This window comes from Cystoisospora suis (genome assembly GCF_002600585.1).
Source record: "Cystoisospora suis strain Wien I chromosome Unknown contig_884, whole genome shotgun sequence".
NCBI lineage: Eukaryota > Apicomplexa > Conoidasida > Eucoccidiorida > Sarcocystidae > Cystoisospora > Cystoisospora suis.
In genome coordinates this window covers 1-18,131 of record NW_027153685.1, presented here as the reverse complement: position 1 = coordinate 18,131, position 18,131 = coordinate 1, and the positions used below count along the sequence as shown (strand labels likewise).

General features: G+C 41.9%; 1 protein-coding gene across 1 annotated transcript; it reads left to right on the top strand.

The window, feature by feature from the left end:
* Window positions 1-55: 55 nt before the first annotated feature.
* Window positions 56-18,106, top strand: CSUI_002111 (uncharacterized protein). Its single transcript, XM_068062313.1, has 7 exons — window positions 56-6,716; window positions 7,164-8,165; window positions 9,295-11,565; window positions 12,174-12,471; window positions 13,463-13,731; window positions 14,914-15,734; window positions 16,054-18,106. Exons 1-7 carry the CDS (start codon window positions 921-923, stop codon window positions 17,201-17,203), a joined length of 11,607 nt encoding a protein of 3,868 aa, XP_067925705.1. The 5' UTR covers window positions 56-920; the 3' UTR covers window positions 17,204-18,106.
* Window positions 18,107-18,131: the final 25 nt, after the last annotated feature.

Here is an 18,131-nt window from a genome sequence, read left to right as displayed (position 1 = left end):
GCTTAGGGCTGTTGCTGTTTCGAGACAATTGCATCGATTCTCCTTTTCGTTCTCAAGAATCTCAGGGTCTCTTTACTCTTCTCTGTTCTCTCTTCCATCGCTCTTTTCTTTCCAAAGAGAGAAGAGACATCTCCAACTTTCTTCATGTCTCTCTATCCTTCTTTGTTAGGCAGGACGGCTTTTCTTCACTCGAGACCTGTCAAGAGATCCTGTATCTTTGCAGAGTTTTTCCTCTCTTTCAAAGATCCGTTTCCTCTCCAAGTAATCCTATATAGCATGCTTGTATATAGGAACTAAAGATAGTCTCTCCAGCGTATATACAGTGGATAGAGAAGGTAGACGTTCATGCTACATACAAGTATGTAAATATCACATATATCTCTACATACGTATACACCCAAGTCTGTTCCCATATATACAGATATAGATACTCGTCAAATACGTATCTACCTCTGTCCATCTGTTTCGTTCTCTCCTACTACCCATCTCTTTCCATCTCTGTCTCTTTCGCTCCCTATCTCTCTCTTTTTCTTTCTATCTCTTTCTCGTACTCAGGTGTATTGGGAGGACTCAGCAGAAGAGACGGAAGAGAACAGCAAACATGATGAGACTTCCCCTTTATTTCTCTTCTTCTTCTTTCTCCTTTCTCTTCTTTCCTTTCACCTCTCCAGTCCAAGAGAACAAGGCATAAGATAGCAAGGTCAAGACTCGGGGTGATGATTCTTCCAAAGTGTCTTCTCTCCTCTCTTCTCCGTTCCTTTCTTTTCTTTCTTGTCTGCTGGAAATGAGCTGATAACACACAAAGAAGAAGAGAGAGAATCTTTCTCTTCTTTGTCTCCTGTAGATACACTTCACTTCTCCACTCTGTCGTTCTTTCTTGTTTGCATGGGAGACCAAGAAGAAACACATTTCTGTCCGAGATGAAGGAATCCCCGAGGAGCAGAAGGAGGAAAAGAACGACAGATTCTCTGAGGAACCATGGAAGTCTTTTTAAAGAGAAAGAGAAAGAGAAAGAAGAAGAAAGGGGAAGAAGAAGAGTAGAATGTCCTGGGAATGGTGTTCTTTTCTTTCTTTCTTCTTCTCCTTCGTCTTCTCTTCTTCTCTTTTCTCGGCGTCACAATGAAGCATGTCAATTCAAGTCTTTCGTTTCTTCCTCTCCTTCTCCTCTCCACCATCTTTCTTCTTCTTCCTCCTTGTCCTTTCTTTCTTCAACTACAGGTTCATCTTCTCATTCTCAGGATCACATTCTTTCCTCTCGCCGTCTCTCTTCCGTCTCTTCTTCCTCTCTACAGAAGCACACCGGCGGACATGCAATTGTCTCATCCGTCTCACATACACCTTCTTCAAGAAACACGCGCCTTCCTCCTTCTTCTTCTTCCTCTTCTTCTGCTTCTTCCTCATCGTCAAGGTCTTCGTTTTTGTTTTCTTCTTCTTCTTCTTTTCTTCCTTCTTTCAAAGCCTTCCCTTGGAGATTTGTGCTTTCGAGGTGTGTAAGAAGAAGGAGAAGGTTCATTCCTTCATGTCTGTCTTCATTCTCTTCTTTATCTCGTCGTAGACATTCTTTCCGTCAGTCCAAGGCTTATCGTGATTCTTGTCTTAGCTCAAGAGCTCTTCTGAAACTTCCTCCTAATCTAACAGAAGCTCTTTCTTCTCCTTCTTCGTCAAGGTCTTCTCTCTCTTGTCGTTGTCTTTCTTCGTCAGTCTCGTCCCTATTAGCCTTCTCTCGGTCTTCATCTTTGTATCTTCAGCACGGCACACCTTCCTCTTCCTCTTCTTCTTCTTCTTTTCTTCATGTTTTAACAGGGCGTTTCTTCCCTCTTTTTTCACCCTCTTCACTCCCCTTCTCTTCTTCTTCTTCTCTTGTTGCGTCATCTTTTTCTTTTCGTTCATCCTTCTATCCTTCCTCTTCAGCTCTTTCTTCTCTGCGTTACAGCTATGGATCTTCTTCCTCTTCTTCTCCGTTGTGGCCTCGAAGCGGAACCGAGTCTTCTTCTTCTTCATCTTCTTCTCTATCCTCTTCTTCTTCATCTCCTTCTCTATCCTCTTCTTCTTCTTCTTCTTCTCTTCGTTATCTGTCATACACTCATTCTTCTAGACATCCGCAGTGTCGCGTCTTTTCTTCGTGTTCTTCCTCTGAGGTAATGGAGATTCTTTCTCAGCTTGACTTTATACAGACTCGTGTGAAACACCCCGGAGGGAGAGGTCGGGGCGAAGATGAAAGAAGAAAGAAAATCTTCTCTTCTTCTTCTTCCTCTTCTTCTCTCCATACTGCCTTGTCTCTTCAGTCATCTTCATCTTGTTCTTTTCTTCCTCGCTTGTATTTGACATCTGCAGATCTTGAAGAGATCAGTAGTTGTCTTGCGGTGTATGTACACCTCATGTCGATTCATGATTTATCGCGTATGCTTGCATCGATAGCATCTCTTTTGAATGCGACAAGAAGAAAGACAGATCTTCTCTCGGTTTCACGTCTAGAACCATATGAAGACTTTCTCTTCTCTTCTTTCCATTCACGTCTTTTAACTAAGGGCAAAGATTGCAGACTTCCGAGCCTTCCTTCACGATTTCTCATTCATCCGTCTGTATCAGGACAATCGATACAGACCAGTCACAATCGAAGTCAAGGAAGTGAAAAGACACCTGAGATATCTTCTTCTATCACGTCACTCTCTACCGATCAATCATTAAATCCTTCTTCTTTATCATCTCTTCCTTCTTCGTCTTCTTCTCCTTCTCTCTCCCGTGGAGGAGATGTTCTTCAAAAGAGCACGGAGAGAAACAACTTATCTCCAGATAATAATAGTCTTCTCTGCTATACACTGTCTTCCGAATCTTCTTGTTTAGATGATGGATCTAGTAAAACGGTGCAGCTTCTTCGGCTTGCCTGTACGAGGGCTATCTCGATACTCCGGCAAAGGAGACAATCGATTCTTCTCATGAAGAAGCACCATCGAGATTCAACTTCTCCTGAGAATCGCCCCCCTCACAAGATTCTTCATCCAGAGAAAAGAGAGAAGAATGACAGCCACAAGAGGATACACGACTCTCGAGAATCCATCATGTCTCATGAGAGGGACAGAGAAGCATTCCCACCAGCAGAAAGAAGAAAGCGAAAAGAAGAGAAAAGAATGAAGGAGCCTGAGAGGAAGAAAAGAGAAAGGATCTCCAGCTCAGCTAGCCACACAGGTCTTACTGGTAACGGTGATAAGCAGGCTGCAAGTGGACGAAAAGAGATGGAGACTCGATGTAGATATACATCAGACATGATCATGGATGGCAGGGATGTTGTTTTACTTCTCCAATCGATTGTTCTCAGATTGGGCTTAGTATGTCCAGCGCTAGTTCGGTGTCTAGCATCGACGTGTCTAGTTTGTCTAGACCATGAGAACTCGGCATCATTCCAAGGTGTGTCTGATCGTCAGAATGAAATTTCTTCTTCTCTCTTTTGCTTCTCCCCTTCTCATATCGCGCAACTGATCCACGTCGTGTCTAGGCACGAAGTGCTTCTGCATCTTCTTCATCCAAGCCACGAAGACGAGAAAGGAAAGAAAAGAAGAGCAAAGGATGATCTTCTTCTTCAGGAATCTCCATCAAAGAAACCTATCTTCCCTTCATCGAGTCTTGTCAAGCAAGATGCAAAAGATCAAGAACGAGAAAGCGAATACACTTGGCTCAACTCTCCTTCCTCTTTCTCTTCTTCTTCTTCGTTGTCTTTCGTCTCTCAAGAAGGACATGATAGAGAAGATTCTCAAATGGCTATGAATCAGTCTGTTCAAGGTTCAAGAGAGAAAAAGAAGAAGCATAAGACTGGTAAAACTCACGATGACGACATAGACATTCCTCCATCCCCGTCTCCATCTAACACCTTCAGCAAAGTATTCAAGTCTTCTCAAGCTTCTCCTCATCTCCTATGCATCCCTATGTATATATCAGGAGTTAAGAATAGAAACGAATGTGAAACTAGAGACCTTTCTTCTTCTTCTTCTATGCGGATGGTGATCTCAGCTGTGTGTCTCTATAGACTTCTAAGAAAACTGGCGCTGAGCTTATCGTTCCAAGAAGAGAGAAGAAGATGGACGAATAAAGAAATAAAGAGAGTTCGAGAGAAGATTGAAGAGATTCAATCAAGAAGAGAGGAGGAGAGAAGAAGAAAGGAAGATTTCCATATGAATAGATATGAAAGCAGCAGTCTTATGACATGTCCATCTCTCTCGTCTAGATCTGGTGAAGAGAAAGAAGGGAGAGAAGAAGAAAGTAGGGAAATGAAGAGAGATCAAGATGTCCCTACGTCTTCTTCCATCGATGAAGCCAAAGAGGAAAGATCAGAAAGAGAGATGAAAACAATCGACAATGTCCATTCTTCTTCTTTCTCTTCTCCCTCTCCTTCGCTTCCCTCTTCTCCTTCTTCTCCCTTTTCTTCTTCTTCTTTCTCTTCTCCGTCTTCTTCTTCTTCATCTTCTTCTTTCTCTCTTTGTTTATCTTCTCCCCCTTCAGTATTGAGTCTGAAGAGAGATGGAGACAGCTCTTGTCAGAAGGGAGGCGAAGAGGAGAGAGAAGAAAGAGATGTGAACGAAGCAATCTCTTTTTTCGATTTGAGAGATGAAGAAGAGATGATGCGCTTAAGAGAAAGACTAGAAAGAATGATGGAAGACCAAGAGAAGTTCTCCTTGAATCTTCAGGATATTTGCATGATCCTAGATTCCTTTCGACATCTCCACCTCATCGACTTCCGCCTCTTTCATTCCCTCATTTCTCACCTCTTCTCTTCTCTCTCTTTGTCGTTCTCTTCTTCCTGTTCTTCTCTTGTCTCGGAAGAGAGTTGCAAGATGAACTATCCACACCACGAGAATCAGGAAACACGAGGGAGAACTCCAAGAGATGAAGAATCTCTTCCTCCTTCTTCTTCTCTTTCTCTTTCTCTTCACCCTCGTCAGCGTTCTCCTGGTCGCTGTCCGAGAGATCTCGCGTCTGTCTTCATAAGTCTTGTCGAACTTTTAAGGTTTCTGAAACACGATCAGGAGACTCATCTTTCTTCTTTCGTGAATGCGTCTCCATCCATTTTAATCAAGACATCGTCAGAGTCTTCTTCTTTTATGCTTTCTCGGCAGCAGTCCTATGAATACTTTCTCATGAAGACGTTACCTTTACTTGGTCATAGGATTCCTTCTCTTCTCTTAAGGAAAGAAAGAAAGCTCGATCTAGAGCGACTCCACCCTCATAACTACGTAGGAATGTACAGAAGTCTTGTCGATCTCCTTCAACTCATTCAGGGCTTATCTTCGGAACAAATCGCTTTTCTCTCATTGGGTCTTGACGAAGATCAAGGAAAGATCACGAAGAAGAAGAAGAAAGAGATGACGTCTCTTCTTCATGGTATGAAAGAAGAAGATGAAGAGGAAGAAAGAAAGCTGACGGGAGATAGGAGAAATGAGAAGAGGCATGATACAGAAAATGTATGCATTCCATCATCTTCATTGCTTTCCTCTTCTTCTTCTTCGTCGCGACTCTTAGAGGGACGCCTTGATCTAATCGAAAGGAAGCTCTGTTCGTCTTCTTTTTCCTCTTCTTCTTCTTCACTTCAAGATGACAAAGAAAGCTCGCCTTTCTCTTGGGTGAGAGAGAAGAAGATGAGAGAAGGAAGAAGACGATCTAGACATGTTGAAGGAGAAGGAAAGCAGCTCAGAGCATTACTGCGATCTCTCCATCAACGAGTTGTCTCTCTTTCTTCTTCTTCTTATCAGGGAGGTCATCATAGCGTATCTTTGTCTCGATTCTATCCATCTCACATCTCTGTTCTTTTTTCTATTTATGCTTCTCTCGATACTTCTCTTCATCTAGGGTCTCTCCTTCAATCTTCTCATCTCGATACAATACCCAGGCAAATCGATGGCCTCCCGAACACGAATGCCGATGTTCCTCATATCGAATATCATACAGCTAGAAAGGAAGTCACGATCGATGCAGCCAGTAAGAGTTCTAGTAGTAGTAGTAGGCTCCCTCATCGTGTCTCTTCATCTTCTTCTTCTTCTTCTCTTCCTTCTTTCTCTTTATACCTGAGCCAAGAAGAGAAGAAGAAAATGTTTACAGAGAGAAGGTTACGAAGAGATGAGAAAGCAAAGAAGAGCTCGGCTTTACTCGATTCTCCCGTCCCTACTCCTAGCAAGACGTTCTTTGCAGATCTTCTTACTTCTTCCCCGTTTCTTTCTCATGTAGATTCTCTCCTTCCCGACTTCCACACACCTCATCATATAGCTCTCATCCTTAAGAGCTTGAGTTTGTATCTTAGAATGCATGTATCGGTCTTAACAGAGATCTCGAGAGATTTCAAGAAGTCCTCAGCGTCCTCGGTGAATGAAGACGATGTCGAAGAGAGACAAAGAAAGACAGAGAGAACAGATCAAAGAGATGGATCTACAAAGAGGTCACGAGATGAAACGAGTGTTTTATGGAAGAATGGCGAAGAGGAGAGAAGGAACAGGTACAGTCAGGGCTTAGGAGAGAGTGGACCTAGGAGAGATGATCTTCAAGCAATGCAGACAGGAAAGAACACTGACATCTGCAGAAGAAATGAGCGCGGTGTTAGGGACCAGGAGGAAGGAGAAGAAGAAGGAGAAGAAGAAGAAGAGAAACAAAAAGCAAGAAGAAGAGATGCTATGGAGAGAGTACAAGAAGGTCAATTAGAGAAAAGTGTGCTTATAGCCATGGATCTCTTTGAGGTAAGGAAGAAACTTCACCCACGTCGAAGCTCATTTGAAACTTACTTACGTCAATCTTCTCACTGATGCTCCTGTAAAGAACTCTAATTTACAGCTCCAGCCATCTACATTCTTAGCTTTAGAAACTGAACTTCGGCTACAGACACTCCATGACTATACCTCTTTACTCTCTCTCGCCATAAGTATGTCTCTTTCTCACTCTCGTCGTCTCTCTCTCTCTATATACATATATATATATATATGTATACATGGTAGGGGGAGTATAGCATTGTGGTATAGGATGAGATATGTGTATGTAGCTGTGTGACATCTATATGTACCCATCGATCTATCTTAGTTAGTATGTCTATGGATTCTCTTTACCTTTGGCTTTCTTCTTTCTTTCTTTCTATCCTTCGGTTTTCTTCTTTTCTTCTCCTTCTTCTTCGGTGCTTGTTTTACTTCTAGACATTCTTAGAGATCGCGGTCTTAAGACAGAGATGGAGAGGATGGAACGGAACAGAAATGACTATAGCCATCACTGCACTCGCAAGAGCTACACCTGCCTTTCTTCTTCTCCCTTCCCCTTCTTCTTCTTCGTCTTCTTCCTCGTCTCTATCTTCTTGTTCTTCTTCCTTCACGACTCGAGGGTCTCCTTGCGCTACTTCGTTTCCTTTCTCTCCTGCACTCTCTTCTTCTTCTTCTGGAGCTGGATCTGCCAGGCACCTTCAGGAATCAAAAGAAGAAGAAGAAGACGAAGAAGAAGAGGAAGAAGAAGATTTTGAACTTACCACTAGCTCATTCTCTCCATCATCCATTGCAGTTCCAAAGACATCTTCAGGGTCGTGCTCTCGGTCTCCACCTCCTTCTTCTTCTTCGGATCCAAATCTCCTTGATCTTTCCTTATCTTCTTTAATAGCCTATCTTTTCAGTCAGAAGCCTACGCAGCATCACTCTTCATCTTTAGCATCTGTTTCTACGCCCTCGTTGCCGTCTTCTTCTTACCACTCTTTTTCTTCTTCTTCTTCCTCGTCGTTACCTCGTCTTGATCGATTTTCTTCTTCTGACTTAGCTCTTCTCATAGACGCTCTTGTTTGCATGGCTGTATCGATACAAAGATATACAATATCGACGCTTCCGCTTCCTTTTCGTCTGCCCCGTCAAGCTCATCAGGCGACAGAAGAGACATCTAGGCAGCTCAAAACTCTTCTTCTCTCTGGAGACAAGACACATTCTATGAAATCTTCTTCCTTTTCTCTCTCTTCGTCTTCTTTCTTTTCTTCTTCTGTGCTTTCCTCGACACGAGAGAGCCTTGAGAAAGAGAATAGATCAAGAGAAAGAGAAGAGGCAAAAGAAGGTAATGAACAGAGAGGAGTCGATTTCTATGCTGCCGTCCGTTATGAGCTAGCTCGTGAGGATGTCCCTGAGGGCTACCATCGAGCTTATCTTGATCTTCTTCATCTTCTTCAGGTATGTCTTCTCGAGAAGAGAAAAAGCAGATTGAACAACTTCTCTTTCGTGTACGTGCTTGAAAAAGAAAGAAGAAAGAGAGAGAAAGAAAGAAAGAAAAGGGAATTCTCACCTGTTACGAATCTTCTTCTGTAGCTTCAAAACCTATAGAATGGCATTTCTTACATGTCTGTCTAGAGAGAGACAGAGCTACATAGACACGTGTCTACGGTAAGCGCGTACCTACATACATATATACATACCTACATACACATCCATACATACATAGATATACATACCCAGTCGTACATATGCATTCATACATACATAGACGTCTTCATACATATCGATACCTATGCATCGACATCTTCCTAAGTACATATGAGGCCATACATAGACACACATACACATACATAAAGTAAACGGTGTCTAGAAAGCCCTCTGTATAGTGTCTTTCGATGTCTTTACGATACACACGTGTAGACGAGCCATACATTCATGATGAGGTAGTAGTATAGCCCCTCTCTCTCTCTCTTATACAAGGACACATCATACATGCATAGATGTAGAGAGGTAGACGCATCTGAATAGATATATGGATGAATAGAAACATAGATAGAAACAGAGAGAGAGGCAAGCAGGATGAGGACTGTCCACACACACTCGTATACCCAGCTATCTATCCAAGCACACATATATAGCGAGAGAGAGAAGGAGAGAGAGGGCGTTAGAGAAACAGAGAGAGATAGGTAGAGAGAGAGAGGTAGAGAGGGAGAGAGAGAAAGAGAGACAGGGGGAAAAAGAGCGACAGAGATAGGGAGATTTCAGGAGAATGTGGCTTACGTGATAGGCCCCTCAAGGTAATTTCTTCCGTAGAGATGACGAAGATATCTCATGCTCTTTCTTTGTCTCTTTCTCGTTCTCGAAAAGATCGCCTTCGAAGAGCGAAAGAAAGAAGTTGAAGAAAAGAGAATGTGAACGAGAGAGACAGGCACAGAGAGGTCGAGAGAGTTTCAGTAGAAGACGAATCCACAGAAGATGAAGAAGATTTCTTCCGTGAAAACTGAGATGGCAATCTATCTTACTTCGAAAGAATTTCCTCTTTCCTGGATTTCTCTCATCCTTCTTTTTCTTCTTCTGTGTTTGATAGGTACTGGGGAGTGTGCTTTCTTATCGATCTTTACATCGATATCGACAGCCTCCGTCTCCGCGTCTTTCCTTATCTCTTCTGGATATTTCCACTCTTTCGCATGCGTTCTTTAAACATCCGAAACTTCTTCATCTCTTCTTCCTTCCCTCTCCTTCTTCTTCTCCGTGGTGTTTCTCTTTCTCTCCTCAAGCGACTACTTCTTCATCTTCTCCCCTTCTTTCCCGTAAATCTTTGAAGACCATCGACGGATCTTCTCCACATCGATCATGTCTCTCTTCGTCACAGACCTCTTGGGGTTCTTCTTCGCCTTCTTCTCAGTTGAAGAATGTTCTTCTTCTCTCTCTCATTCACCGTCTTCTTTCACACGAAGAGCAACACTCTCGTATCTCCCCACCTTCTTCTTCTCCTTCTTCTAGTCATCCAGCCAAGTCGATATCTTCATTATCAGGTGTATCTTCACTATCTCTTCATAGACACTCGGAAGAGACATCGGTCCTTCGAGCTCCTTCATTCGTCCTTTCTACGTCCGTGTTTCTTCTTTCATCTTTATCAAAAGCGAGTCTTGTAGCACAAGAAGCCTATAAAGAAAAGAAGAAAGACGTCGCCTTTCTTTCTTCACGGCTGGATACACCCCAGCGTCATCCTTGTTCGCAACAAGCATTCCCTCCCTATAGAACGCCTTCTCAAGAGACAGACTCTCTTCTTTCTCCCTCTCTTTGGCATCAAGAAAGACAGAAGACGCTCGCCCAAGGGTTACCTATCTCAGAAGAGAAGAAAGAGAAACAGAAAGACGAAGAAGAAGAAGAAGATGAGGAAAAAGAAGAAAGCTTACCAGTGAAGGATGGTGACTCCGCGCATGGAAAGAGAATGAGAGGATTTCTTGAAAGAGATAGGTGTGAAGTGAGGGAAGAGAGAAGAAGAAAAAGAAGCTTAGAAGAAGAGCTGAGATATCAAGGAGATCTTCTCTCCTTATATATGGCGACACTGAGTCATCCATATACACTGGAGCTAGTTGGTCGAATGAAGAAAGGGATAGATGAACATACAGAGAATATTATGAAGTGTTTGGATCAAGGTGGTACATCGAGACAAGAGAAAAAGAAGGTAGCGGAGAGAGAAGAAAGGAAGAAGAAAGAAGGAGAGAGACGAGTAGAAACAAAGATGATGATAGGCTTGGAGGAGAGAAGGATAGAAGAGATCAGATTCGCAGAAGACAATATGTCTAAGAAGATCTTCTCTTTTCCTTCTTCGTCGTTCTCTTCTTCTTCCTTTCTTTCTCTATCAAAGCTCTTTCAACAAGCCTCGGGCAGTCTGACAAGGGCCATGACTGTTCTTTTCTCAGGGAAAGAAAAGATATCTTCAAGATCTTCTTCTTCCATATCTTCTTTCTTACCAGAGCCAGATAGGGAAGAGAAGGCTCATTCTCACCGAAGAAGGTTTTCTTCTTTATGGCTAGATGGTCCAGAGAGACAATCGGTGTTCGGCACACAATCGATGCGAGCTACACAATCGACACTGAAAGGCGAAGAGTCAAGAAAGGAAAGGACCGATTTGCTAAGTGGAGAGGACGCCAACTCACTTCATTCGTCAGAGGAAGAAAGAAGAGAAGAAGGAGAGAAAGAAACGAGAGAAGAAAGAGAGAGACAAAAGAGCAAGAATGAGAAGAGACCTTTGGATTGTTTCTCAGACGAAATGGATGGAACTATTCTACGAAGCTACGGTTTATTTCTCCTTTCTTTGGAAAACCTGTGCCGACACCTCATTCTTCTCTCACGACTCTCTCTTTCTCTTCCCTCTTCCTCTTCTTCTGTAGACTCTATCAGTCTTTCTTCCTCTTCTTCTCTCTCCTCTTCTTCTTTTGGAGAAGAAACGAAAGAAAAGAATCAACTCTTCTCAATAGAAGGAGAAGAAGAAGAAGCAGATGAAGAAAGGAAAAGAAGACGAGAGACCAGGAAGAATATGGTCATGTCTACAAGTCAGAATGATAAGTCAGATCTAGGTGAAGGATACGTCTCCCTCCTCTTAGGTCTGCAGTCTCTTCTTCATCTCCACTATCAGTTTCCTCTCTCTTTACAGAGTCTTTCTTTTCCGCTCAAAGCGATCTTTTCTTCGGGTGTATGTACAGTGGGGATGAAGGATGGTTCTCTTGACGAGATAAGAAGGAAGACAGATGAAGAAGAAGAAGAGAAGAAAGGAGAAACAGAAGAAGAGATGACGATCTTTCCGGAAAAGCGAAGGATTGTCGATCTTGTCCTCTCAATCTCTACTCAGGTATGGACGTGAGAATGAGCCTCTTTCTCTCCTTGTATCGGCCGTATCAATATCTTGCGTAGATGCGAAGACATCTAAAGAGATGCAAATTGATATACAGGGGGATGTCGTCTTTCTTTCTCTACAATACTTCTATGAATCGTATGAACATATAGAGAGATAGATTAAAGATAGATTAAAGATAGATTAAAGATAGATAGATAGATATTGAGTCTTCTTTGCATGTATATTCATCTGGTCTATTCTGTTCTTTCTTCCCTCTGTATCATGCCTGATCTTTGTTTTTTCTTTTCCTTTCATATCTTTGTCTCTCGTATCGTCTCTGCAAATAGAGTTCTGCTAGCCTTCTGCCTAGATGTTGAAGATAGGATATCTACATCGCTTCACTTCACTCTGTCTGTACACTTGCTCCAGCACCTCTATCTAGCTATACTTAATTCACCTGCATCTATCTATATATCAACAACATACATCTACACATGTGCGTAGGTATTACAGATCCAGGAAAACCGTCAAAGATGACTTCGAGGGGCAATCTCTTTCTCTTTTTACGTCTCTTCCGTCATGTGCCCTTTCTCTCTTTTCTTCTCTTTTGCTTTTGTCTACAGCTTGAGTATCTTCTTCTTTCTTCTTCCTGTAGATCTTTCAGTTCTCCGACTCACCATCTTGTGCATCCCTCTCTCTCTCCCATGACACATCGCCACGACGACTGCTTTTCTCCTTCTTTTTCTTCTTCTTCTTCTTCCTCCTCCTCGTCGTCTTCGATCTCTCCTGCTGGTCCTCTTGAAGAATTGAAGAAGAAGAGGCTCTATACAACAAGAGAAGAGAAGGGCTTTCTTGACTTCTTCTTTCGTCGTGTGCGTCCATCTCAACTCAGCCTCTCCTTGCATGCGCTTGATATTGCCGGTAAGGATGGGAGTATCAGCGGAGCGAAACACTAGGAGACATCATGGAGAAAAAGAAAGAGACAGAGATAGGTCGAGAGAGAGAAAGAGAGAGAGACAGGCAGAGGTATATCGAGAGATAAGCAAACTAGTACTGGCGTTCCTTCAGCCCTTCGATATATCTCTGAAGCAGGCAGAGATAAATCGAGAGAGAGAGAGAGAGAGACAGAGAGAGACAGGTAGAGACAGAGGAAGAACGATTGACGTGGTAGAGAAAGAGTGTAGGTTCGCGTCTTTCTCATTTGTTTTTTTTTCCTTAGACGAGTGAATGATATCTCTCGACGATGAAAGGTAGGGATCTCTTTTCTGCATGCTGTCTTATCTTCTCTCGGGCTTTCGCGGAAGTTTTGTGAGAGACGCTTCTCCAAGGAACACCTTCTTGGTCTTTTACGCTTCCCGGGCCGTTGTTTCTCCATCTTTCTTTTCAAATCTTCTCTTTCTTTCCTTTTGTCTGCAGACTCAGTCTTTACGTCTTTTTCTCTTGAAGCTCCCCTTCATTACATCGTATAGAGACAGATAGACGTATTACGCAGTACCAGATCTCCTTCTATGCGTTGGTCATCATACGTTGCTCTATATGGATAGATACCAACCTATTTAGAACTAAGAAAGTCTTTTGCATGCGGATAAATCTCTTCATCTCGCCTCTCCCCTCTATGTATACATGTATCTCTATATATATACAGGTGTACACGTCGGTATATCAACTATAGGTGGTGGAGACAAGACAGAGTGGAAGTCTGCATGGAACTCTAGTCCTTCGTATCTGTAGGGGCGGGCATTCCACGGCTTGTTGCTGAGAAGACAGGCGCCTTCTCTTTTCTGCGGAATCACACACCTCTCATGCCTTCGTCTTCAAGTGTATAGACACCTGTATTTTGATCTGATCACTCCTCGTTTTTTCTTTTTCTTTTAAAATACATGCAATTTCTTTCTTTCCACTTTCTTCGTAGGTGTGCACGGCCGCAGCTATCGACGCTTGATTCAGAGCCTCTGTTTTGTATTAATAGATCACCTGCGTCCTCCACATCACGAAATGGAGGAGAGAAAGAAACGCTCTTGGGACAGAGAAAGTGATACGAAAGACGAAGGTGTTTTAAACCTCAATGATCTATGCGGAGTGCTTATGGCTCTAACATCTTTGGGTGTATGTACACCTGAAACATGGCTTGCATTCTCGTCTTCATTACTTCAACGGAAAGATCTTCTCTCCAAGCAAAAGGTAGGTCTTTCTGAAGGAGATATCTCTGCACATGCATATACAAATACAGACATAGAGTTGCTCTATAAATATAGATATGGATAGGCAGATCCACGTCTAAGTAGTTAGCGACAGTGTATTGTGTGATCTCCTTTAAATATCATGCAAAACATCTCACACGGTCTCCTTTGTATACGAGCGTCTGTAGGTATCTATGGATTATAATATAGGTAGATCGGTAGATGTGCGTTGCGATGCTTCAGGTGTGCATAGAACATCACTATATAAACATATATATATATATATATGTGTATATATACAAAGCACAAAAGTCTTTTCTTGCATGCGTGTAACCTCTAGAGAGTATATGCACATACATATACATCTACAGAGGGCGAGTATTCTCTCTCTCTCTCTATATATATATATAGCTATATAGAGTGCTACATATATATATATATATAAAGTATGCTACATATATATATATATATATATAGTATGCTACATATATATATATATATATGTTTTTTGAAGTTGATGAGAAGGGAAGGTGAATGCATGAGGATAGTCTAGCTATAGAAGAGAAAGTCAATCGACTTTTATTTGTACGTACACATGAGGTTCCACAGTTCATGAGTATTACCACACCTTGTTAGTTTTCTCTATCTATATCTTTGTACGCACGCTGTCTGTATAGACACGTCTTCTTCATACGTATTGACAAGGGGGGATGACGCGTGCATTTAAGAGACTATCTCATTCTTTCTCTCTAGACTGAAGCCGGCTTCCTCTTGAAAAGAAAAGGCATTCTCTTTTCCTTTCTCTCTTTCTTTATGTCTTTATTTCTTATTTCCTCGTTCTTTTTCTTCTTCGTCTTCTCCTTTTCATTCTCCTCTTCCATGTTCGTCGCCTCTAGTCGCGGGCATGTCGCGTCATTTGAAGGAGAGACATAGAAGTTCTGTGGAGTCATTTTCCACTCGAGTCTATTCACACGTCTATATCTCTTGCTGTACATGCAGAGAGATATAGAACGAGAACAGCCTATGTCGTCATATAAGCGCGTATATATACATATATATATATATACCTTATACGAGAAGCATATATCTGTACATATACATATATATGTAGATATATATGTATGTACGAAGATATTCTTGATCTTTGTTTTCTGTGGTCCCCCCCCTTCTTTTGTCTTCTCAGAGAGACGAGACGTTATCATCCTCGAGAGAAAGATCTCTTTCTTCTCTGTCTCCTGGTCATACTTCTCAATTGCTTCATACGCATGCAGTCACTTCTTCTGCATGCTCTTCAGACTTCTTTCCTTCTCAGAACAACTGCCTTCTTCTTTCTTCCTCTACGTCTTATCCTTCTTCTGTCTCTTTTTCTTTATCTAGTTCTTCTTCGTCTCCCTGCACACCGTCTGGTGCTTCTTCTTCTTCTTCTCTACCGTTTTTGACGAGGATCTTATCTTTTCATAGGATAGGCTATCTCTTGTTCTCTCATGCTTTGAAAAGACAGCATCTTTCTCCGACTTACCCAGGAGATCTTTTCAAGAGTGGTCAAAAAGAGATAAAAGCACTCGGCGAATCTTCTCCATCTGTCTCTTTTAGCGAAAGAAGATCGCAAGAGAAGGACGTTGTATCTTTCCAGATGAAAAGAAGTGCTTCAGAGAAAGAGAGAAACAAACCCTCTCTCATCACCTCAAAAGAAGAAGAAGAAGGAGCGCGTTCTCCTTCTTCTTTTTCTTCAACTCTTTTGTCTGTTCAAGAAGAGAAGTTGAGAGGTGGAGAAAAGAAGAAGAAGAAGGAGGTGCGATCTGAAAGAAAAGCAGGGAGTTATGAAGATGACGAAATTGACAGGAGGAGAAACTTGGCTCTTTTTAGAATGAATGGAATTGAAGAAAAACTTGTTCAGCCACTGCTTCTATATCTACGCGTGATGGCTCTCGGGTGTACATACACCCCGTCACCTCCAACGAGAGACTGGACATATAGGAAAGAGAACCAAATTTCTGATCTAAAGTAAGAATCGTAAAGCATGTACAGAAGACTTCTCTTTTAGAATTCCCCGCGAGAAACCCCTCTGTCTTCTTTGAAACAACTCTTCTTTCTTTCGTTCCTTCTTCGTAACTTCAGGTGTATAGACACTTGAGATTTGCCTGGCATGAGGTAGATAGATGTCTGCATTAAAGTCATCTCCCTGAGATTTCTCTTCTTATTACCATCTTCGTCTCGTATCTTGTATGAAGAGAAGTCTGTACACATCTTCTTTCTAGAAATTTCTCCTTTCATCTTTCTTCATTCGTCTTTCTTCTTCTTTTTCTTTATTTTTCTTTCTCAGATCCTTCTCTTTATCTCTTCTGCGTCAGTGTGTCGCCACGTTCACCATACAGGAGCCTTTCGCATCTCTCCTATCAGGCGATACAAAACATCGGCATGAACGAGAGATTCTCTGGCAGATTCAACCTCTCTCTTCATCTTCTTCTTCTCTTTCTTATTCTTCACCTTTCTCCTCGTTATCCTTATCTTCTTCTTCTTCGCTTGCTTATTTCCTACCTTTCTCTTGTGCTTCCTCTTCCGACGCTTCTTCTTCTTCTTCATCGTCTTTCTCTCTGAATGAGAAGCAAATAAAAGCAATGGGAACCTGTAGACGAATAGATGGAATGATAGAGACTGGAGACCTAAATAAAGAAGAAGAAGAACAAAGAGAGGAAAGAGATGATAATGCAGAAGAAGAAGAAATCTCCGTCTTTCTTCGGAGTCTTAAAGGGCTGAAGCTTCCTGGAGAGCAGAAGAAGAAAGAGAGGTCTTTTCTTCCCTATTCGTCTTTACATCTCTCTCCCAGGGATAGCTTCCCTCATGACCCTCCGGCTATAAGAAACCTTTCTCAGATGAAGGATAGTAACGTCCATTTTAGATCCTCTCTATCTCCAAGCGACTGTAGAGACGATCACGAGAAGAAGAAGAAGACGTATGAAGAAGAAGAACATACCAGCGGTCTAAGCTCTTCTTCACAGGAAGAAGAGGAATATGAAGATGCGACCCACCAAGACGAAGAAGAGAAACAAAGAGGAGAAGGAGAAAGGGAAGAGTTCATTGAGAGCGGGGATAAGAGAGATATGAGAAGAAGATTTATGTCATCTATCCTTACTAGTTCTTCACCTAGGACGTCGAGATACCATCGAGATGTCCTTTCATGTCTCTCCCGTCTTCTCTTGAAAATTCTAACGGAAACGACTTCGGCAAAACTTTTAGGACAAGCACAAGCCTCTCACGGTGAATCGATGAATGAAGAAGCTGAAGATCTTGAAAGAGAAACTGAGAAAGAAAAAGAAAAGAAGAAGATAGGACTATGGAAGAAGATAGAAGATGTTGAAGTGAGATCGGAGGTGATGGTGTATCCTTGGTTTCTCGATATTCTTCTCTCTATACGAGCGCAAGGAGAAGAAGAAGAACAAGAAGATAGCAGAAGAAGAAGAAGACTTGAGTAAGAGAGAGAGAGAGAGAAACAGAAAAAGAAGAAAGCATTGATTGATGGATGGATCGACGGAAGTGAAGTGACAGGCTTTTCTTCTCTCGTGTTGTGTTGAGGCAGGAAGATGAATGAATATGTATGAATATGTATGTATGTATGTACGGATATGTATCAAATATATCTAGGATTACCTATGGATGAAGATGTATGTATGTATATATAACTATGTATAAGTGTGTATGTGTAACTGGAGATTTTTCTCCCTTGTGTTGAGACAGAGAGTGAAGAAACATCTCTTAGAAAGAAAAAGAGGAGAAGAGAGAAAAGTCGGAGATGATCGTAGAGAAGAAGACTGAAGACAACATACCGTGGATGGCTATGTATGAGAAAGAAAGAACTTGAGAAGGATGATACGTTTGTGTACGTATATGTATGTATACGTGGGAATACGTAAGGATCTTGCCCATATATCTTCGTACATACATATTCATACATATACATACCTACTCTTTCGAGCATAGGTGTGAACGAATGAAGAAAAGAAGAAACAGAAAGGAGCGAGAGGACAATTTCTAGATGGACAGGAGACGCTTAAAAGAACTCGAACCCGCGGAAAAAGAGATGAAGAGAGAGATAGAGAGACTGACGAAGAAGGAGGAGTTATCTAGATCAAAAAGAAGAAGAAACAGAAGACATCTTCCCCGTGTTTCTCTTGTTGGTTTGAAGGACAAAAAGGAAATTGAAGGAAGTAGAAGAACACGAAATGTGAAGTTCATCGATCTCATGCCAACAGGTTGTATCCCCCCTAATCTTTGCCAGTGAGGTGTATGTACACCCGAATAAAAGAACTCAAACTTTTACATGCAATGCGTTCTTATCAATACGAAATCCAAGACTCCTCGCGATCACTGTTACAGATACTTAGATAAACATGTAAAGGCATA